Source organism: Vigna unguiculata, chromosome 11 (assembly GCF_004118075.2).
Source record: "Vigna unguiculata cultivar IT97K-499-35 chromosome 11, ASM411807v1, whole genome shotgun sequence".
Lineage (NCBI taxonomy): Eukaryota > Viridiplantae > Streptophyta > Magnoliopsida > Fabales > Fabaceae > Vigna > Vigna unguiculata.
Window position 1 is genome coordinate 17718353 of NC_040289.1, and position 7818 is coordinate 17726170.

Consider the following 7818-nt stretch of genomic DNA (forward strand, 5'->3'; position numbering starts at 1 on the left):
TTTCACTAAATCAATAGAGATACAAGAATTACAAGAGCATCTATATAATTCAAGACCCTAAAGACTAAGGAGCTTGATCTACAAATCAAGAACTCCCCCTAGATGCAATGCATCCACACAATTGCACCTAGACCTTCACATCACACAGTGAATCAACTGTAAACAAAAATACAATAAGAAAGGAATAAGAACGAATACACCTAGTGGATGTGCAGATTTGTCACTTGATCCTAGATCACATCTTGACCCATTAAGGTTGAATCTACCATCAATATTCTTAAAGGTTCACTTGAATGATCTCTCAAGAAAGCACAAGAACTCTATAGATTTCAGAAAAGTAGAAAAATAGTCTCTCATTTTGCAATTCAGTTAGTTTGCTCTCTATATTTAAAAATGATTTCAAAACTGATTTTATACCAAAGTTATGCTATAGTGACTAATAAAGTAGGAATTTACCTAGTAGATTATCGTGAGTGTATTTTCACCGCATCAGTTCAATGTCCTTATCTAATCTATTAGTTAAGTAGCTAATCTATTCACGAGTTCACATTCAAGAGTTTGACTGACACAATTTGATGCAAACTTGTTTTACATGTAATACTTGATCTATAACACCTAATGCAAAAGATAGAAAATCAGGACTAAGCCTAAACCAATGATGCACATGATGCATAGCCTTGGACATCATCAAAACCATCTTCACTTGAGTTGAACAAGCTCCCCCTTTCAACACATGATTTCATTATTTATACACTAAATTACATGGAATTAATTTTCCAATTAGATAAATCTAACATTAAATTAATTAAGTATTATCTGCTATTTATCCATTTATAGATCTAATGATCCTAAAGTTACATAATTTTTATACATCATTAAAGTTTTATTGTCTAAAGTTTGATTGTTTTATATATAAATGTTTGTCAATAATAATTTCCTTATATATTTTATTCTTAATCAATATATTTTTTATTTTTGGTTCACTTTTGTTTATTGATGTTCTCTCTTTAATTGTGATTATAGAGGAAAAAGCTCAATTGTGAGATCTAGTTTTTACTATTTGTAATACACTAGTATGTATTAGTTCTTTGATACAATATATTATCGGTGTGGAATGAGTTTACACTTGAAATTAAATTGATTTGAACATTGAGTAAGTATTTCAAATCCAGTTAAAAATTATTATCTTTTGTGTATTATTACTTTTGTTCTTTTACTTTTACCACTTCGTCTTTCTTTTTGTTTTATTTTTCCTTATTGTTGTTGTTTTTAATATCATTTAAAGTGGTTGAGAATGATGTACATGAAACTGAGTCTTTTGTTTTGTTGGTTTTTCACCGTAAAGTACCGACGAAAAAAGAAGAATTGTGTTGTTGTAAGGCCCACTTACTTTACTACCTTTATTTTAAAGGACTGCCCCAAATAAGTTGGGCCTAGGGCTGGCCTATAAGGAACCAAAGCCCCTAAACCAGCTGAAACACTTTCATTCTTCTCACTTTCAGAAAAATAGTCTTCTTTCTCTTAGAACAGTAACGTTCCTATGCTAGGGTTTGGGGTTCATCCAAGTTCAACTGAGTTCAACCCATATCTTTCACTCACGTAAGTTCCTTCCGATGCATACTCTTCTCTTTTAGTTTAATCTTCATGCTTGCCTTTAGGGTTCCTCGTAATAATCTCGTGCTTCCTTTGTATTGAGATTTTCAACTCTTAAATATGTTCTTGGAGTTGTCTTGCTCATTCACTTAAGAGTCGGGGTCGTTTTGATTAGCTCTTTCCAGGTAAGGGAAGCTAGGGTTTATGTTTTTTTAAAGTTATTTTGCCAATTTTTGGTCTGTTGTATGGTTGTGATGCTTAATGAGGTTGTTGGTCGAATAAAAATGTATGGTGTGCAAGTATGTTTGATTGATGTGCCACTACTCTTTTTCTACACTGCACACTTTTCATAAAATGAAGATTTCTACTACGTTAACCGTTGGATTGAGCTGAAATTGTAAAAGCTGATCCTTAACACATAATTCTTGACTTTGACTGGTCGGATCTTTAATCGGAGCTCTGTAGTGAGAGCAGTTTTTATCGCAAGATCACTGAATTTGTGTTGTTGGCAACACTCACCCTTTTCGTAAAATGAAAGTTACTACTTCGTTAACCGTTGGATTGAGCTGATATTTTAACAGCTGATCCTTCACACATAGCTTTTGACTTTGGCCAGTCCGATCTTGAATCAAAGCTCTGTAGTGAGAGAAGTTTTTATTGCAAGATCGCTATAATTTAGTTGTTTCTCAAATCTTGAATGGTTATTACTGACTTGAATCTAATTGTTATATTAAAAGCATGTGATAAATGATTATGCATGAGTGATGTGATTCATGGATTGTGGATGATGGGTTTGGTATGAACTTGGCATGTGATTTAAATGAGATGGTTGGTATCAAGGAGACATGGTATTGATATGAAATACAAATATATATTCACTATTTGGGAAGGATGAGTTGGTATGGATTCAACATTTGGTTATGAATGAGAATGGGTTGTAAAAGTTGACATGAGATATTGTGTATGGTAAACATTACTTGATTGATTGAACATGATTGGTCTGTGGTCAGTGCGTAATTCCTTGAAATCGCTAAGTGGGATTTCAGGGTCGTACTTCAGTGGTTGAGACGTAATTCCATGGCCCCTATTAGTGGGTGTCCATGGTGGTGCCCCATCTATATAATTTGGTAAGAATTCAAGGTATGGATTGCATCCTGACACTCTAAGGAGTCAATCAGTCTCACTTAGAGCGGACTGACTCCTATGGTGAGAGTAGCAGGAGGCCTGAAATTCATTAAGGGTTACCCTTGTGTGTGAGGGAATTGATTCATTGTAACACTTGTAACACTTGTAACACATAGCTCGGGGGTGAGCAGAGGTATCCACCACAAGTGCGAGCATCCGCTGAATCCGACCAGATTATATGTATCCGGATGAGTCAAGTTGAGTCTTAGTGTATTGATTGGGAGGTCATAACATGCTTGGATGATGTATGTATATTGGACTGTGAAAGTATATCTGATTGCATGATAAAATCATTTTGGCTCTAGATTACCCTTTTGCTTGTTTGATTGCCTTGTATGTTGTTCTTCTACCGTTGCGAGAGGTACTCGAGGTCAACAGAGAAGGGATGGTTCCGCTGCACAGTCTACCTGTGTTGGACTTCATGTCTCTTTGGGCTTTTCTTTAGGGCGAAGGCCCGTGTATTGTATTGCCCTAAAGCTTTATTTCGAATACTGGCTATCTCTTACTCATTTTAGGTTGTAGGCATTGTAGTGAGCTTTAGTATTTCCTTTTAAGTACCTTGGATAACTATAAGGAGTGCCTTTATACTCCGCAACTTGGCTCTTTATATTATCCAGTGTAAGATTTCCTTTAATTATCTTATTATTTAAATGGGATGTTACAGCTGCAACCTGTAAAAACTTAAAAAGAAAAGGAAGTATTGTCCTGTATGTCTCCAAACTAGGTCAGTTTAGTATTATAAATCTCAGATTTTTTTTATTTAAGATGTTTGTTTTTTTTTTGTAAAAGTATGATATGCTTAGCACCACTATTGAGGAAGATATCTCAACTTGGTTTAGGTTTACTACTGTAGTCTCACCTATCACAAAGATAAATAAATAAATAAATATATATATATATATATATATATATATATATATATATTTGATATGCTGCATATGATAGTTAGGGTTATAGCAGTCAACTTAGTTCAGATTTTTTCTGCAAGTGCCAAGTATATCACAGTTTTATGAAAACTACAAACATCTAAAATAAATTAAAACACAATTTATAATACTGATTTGAGCTAGTAAAAAAACACTTGTACTAGAACTTCATTTGAAAATTCTTCCATTTCTTTAATTTATTGCAAGTTGCAGCAAAATTCTCTTTTATGTTTTTGTATACAAGGATTAATTGTGAGAATCTATAAAATCATACTTTAGGAGTGATTGTGTTTAAAATAATGAGATCTTAGTGTTATTTTAATAAATAAACCATTTATATATAAATAGAAATTTCATAAAAGATTTCATTATTTAGAAAACAATATCTCTTTAAAACTCAGTTTCTCTAAATTTTCTCTAATTTCTTTCTAAAACTTCTCACTGTGCTCTCATCCTTTTGAAGATCAGAGGCTGCCAGAGTGATTACTACGGTGAAATCTTTGAGTCTGTCTGATCATTTTTCATCGATTTAGGTCAAAATATTTTGGTGTGGTACAAAAATCCATGGCTGAAAGTTATCCAAGTTGTAAACAAGTAGTTATTAGCACAAGATTTTGAAAGCAAAAATAAAATGTTGGTTTTGTTGTATGACCACACTAGGACGAAAAAGAACTTATATGTATGGCAAACAACTGTTGCTACATAGGTTTAGTGTTGGGTTTCACTATAATTTTGTTTGCATTATATACTGTCCATTGCTTTTATCATTTGATGTCTTGCTTCTTTTTTCATTCCTCGATTATGTATTTTTCTAAACATTTAGCTAGGTCTTGGTTTGATAAAGAAATAAATCTAATTTGGCATCTCTAAATTGTTTTTTCCAAGTTTCGCCACTAAAAAATAGGTTTCGTGAGGAAAAAGTAATTTGTAACCTATTTAGAGAGAGAAGAGGAACAACAAAGACAGTGTTCTTCTTCAAGGTAACTTATCTATACTTTTACCTTATTAATAGTTTTGTCATAAATATATTTCTCTTTATTTCTTTCCTTTCTTTTTTTTTCTTGGAGAGAATTGGAGGAAGTAGTGGCAAGGGAAAAGAAAGTTTGATAGAAAAATAATTTTGTTGGTTTTTCACTCTGAAGTACCGACCTGTAAGAATTTAAAGAAAATAATTGTTTAATTAAATTCTGGCATGTCTTTTGGTTAGGTCAGTTTAGCAATATTAATTAAATTGCATATGAAAGATATAATTAGAGTGGTAATTTCCTCCATGCTAGCTCCGGATGCAATCACAACACAAACAAAATTTCAGCTCTAGGTGTAGAGTATGAGCGACACACATTACATTTCTAACCATAAACCCATACTTAGTCGTCATTAGGGTTTTAGTGGCAAAATTTCTCATTGTAATCCATGCTTAATCGTGATTAGATTATTAGTTGCAAAATGAGAGCAATCAATAGAATTAAAAATTACAAACCGTGAAAAATAAATCAAAGAGTTCAGTAGAATAGAAAATTACCACTTTTTTACGAAGACGTCATCAAATAGGTCATGTTGCACTTTTGAGGGAGATGTGAAATCTCACATACTTTGAATTTTGAAAAATTTACCAGAATTGCACACCTCTCTCTGAACGCTTTAAGAAATTTCACAAGCTTTTTGGAAATTTTGTACAACAAATTGAATAAAGAAATGATTGGCCATTGCTTATTAGCATACAAGAACTAGAAATCACGTAAAAGAGATGGTGCTCAAAACGAAAAAAAAAATTCAAATGACATCTTAATAAAAAGTTAAAAATATTAAAATAATAAAAATCTGTTGCAGTTAGAATAAAATAACAAAATTAACATTTTTTTAGTGGTTTAATATTGTGAGTTGTGAGGGTCAAGCTTATCATTAGTCATTGGTGAGTTGTCATTACCACCATCAAGCCATCATTGTATAGCCTCAGCTTCATAAGTAAAACCATCTACAAGTTCTAACGGTTAAAACCCGTCACAAATGACATTTCTGACGGTTTAAATAACCGTCAGAATTACGAATGTCAAAAATAGATTGTGACAAAAATATTCTAACTGCTGGTATTGTTAGAAGAAAAAATATAATAGCGGTTAAAAATTGCCACAAAATGTAGTCTAATTTATTTATATTTCATCATATTTAGACGGTTAAAAACTGTCACAAAATACATCATATTTTGACGGTTTTGAAGCCAATCATGGATTGCAGAACGAAGAGCATAATTAGGAACAAGATTGTGAGGGTCAAGCTTATCAATAGTCATTGGTGAGTTGTCATTACTACCATTAAGCCATCCTTGTATAGTCTTAGCTTCATAAGTAAAACCATCTACAACTACATGTGGATCTCGCATGACTTCCAACAAAGTGGGAACACATGCAGGGAGAATTTTCTTAGATATCACTCCACCGATTGGAAACTATATTGCAAGAGAAGAAAACAAAGATAGAGAGAACTATATTGACAATAACAGCAAAGAAAATTATGCATCTTATGCTTCGCTATTCAACTACAGTATGCAAACAATTAAACGCTTGCCTTCTCATGCTTCAGGGTTAAAGGTGATCAACTTTGAGTTTGGGTCACTTGGAGGACCACTGTAAAGGCCCTCAACTCAATAAAACAAAGAGATCCCTAAACTATCATTGTCCTAGAAAATACCAGAAGAATCCTACACACAATGCTTGCAATTTTAGATGATTACATCAGATCCCCAAGTGTCAGCTGCAAGTTGAATCATCAACCTCCTTGCAAGCTCTTTGACCATGTTGTTAGTGTACTTCTGTCCAAGAGCACATTTACAAATGATGTTGTCGGATAGTTCAAGAAGCAACTCACATAGATTCACAGAAAATGCATCTCCCAAGCTTGCTTCGCCTATCTTTTTGACCATATCAAATTAACATTAGCTATCTCACCCAAATGGTGGTGCACTCTATTAGAAAACTCAAAATCGGATTTTCTTTTTCACTGTTTCAATTTAATTTTTCTTCAAGCTATGCATAAATAAACATTAAGTATAAAGTAAATGCAGCTGTTACAAATTCTGAAATAAGTAAAAAAAAAAAACAACTCCACGCATGTTACTTGTCACAACACAGTATCAACCAAAATTTGCTTACTAAGAAATTCTAGGTTAATCGAAGCTTTACCTTCTAGTTTTTAAAATAGCAAACTAATAATGACACAAATTATAAGGGGAAAAAGTATTTGATGGTTCACCTTTTTGCTATTTCAAACCAAGAAATCCCCGTAGTAATTTTCCACCATCGTTGGAGAAAAGTGAAAAATAAGAATTGAGAATGCACAACGAAAAGAAATGATAACGCCTGCTAGAGGGAAATGAAGAAGCCCTTGAGAGAGAAAACCTAAGAGGAGAGGAGAAGACGAGACAAGTCACGAATATTTGATTTACAAAGTTTTCAATTCTTTGTTTTGAATCCTTAACAACTCTAAAAGCATATAAGTTTAAAATAATTTAAATTTTGTGACGGTTAAAAAAATAACGTAAATAAAAATATTTGTAGCGGTTTATTAAAACGCTAAAAAAAACACTAATAAAAAATAAATTTTTTGTAGTGTCTGTTCTTCTTCTCTCTAGGTAGGTTACAAATTACTTGTTCTTCATCTCACCAAACCTTCTTTCTTCTCTTAAAAGAACGAGAAGAAAACCTACTCTCTCATCTTTCGTCTATCTTTGAGATGTATCGTTATTATTGTAAATAAGAATCCTATTCTCTGATTTTGGATTTACAAGAAACCCTAACCATGCATCCTTATTATTATCAATACGAATGCAGTAACATGGGGCAACTTTTTGTTTTATTTATTATTCTTTTATATATTTTATGTTAAGTGTTCAATTTTAAATTTAAGATTTCATTTTTCATATTATTTTATTTTCATTCTTTTTGTTTTTTATATTATAATATTTTAGGCTTGTAGGGAAAGTTCATGAACAATTATCTTTTATTTTAAAATTCTTTTCTACAAATATAAACTCTTTCGCAGACTAGGGGTAGACAAAAAATCTAATTTTCTTGATGCAATCCACTTTTGCTTTGATCCAATCCATTTAAAATCCATT

The 7818-nt window shown here is 32.3% G+C and overlaps 1 protein-coding gene across 1 annotated transcript; it reads right to left on the reverse strand.

The window, feature by feature from the left end:
- Nucleotides 1-5850: 5850 nt before the first annotated feature.
- On the reverse strand, nucleotides 5851-6624 carry LOC114170223 (U-box domain-containing protein 56-like). Its single transcript, XM_028055711.1, has 2 exons — nucleotides 6436-6624; nucleotides 5851-6150 (listed from the first exon to the last, which is right to left on the reverse strand). The coding sequence occupies exons 1-2, from the start codon at nucleotides 6622-6624 to the stop codon at nucleotides 5851-5853; spliced, it is 489 nt and encodes a 162-aa protein (XP_027911512.1).
- Nucleotides 6625-7818: the final 1194 nt, after the last annotated feature.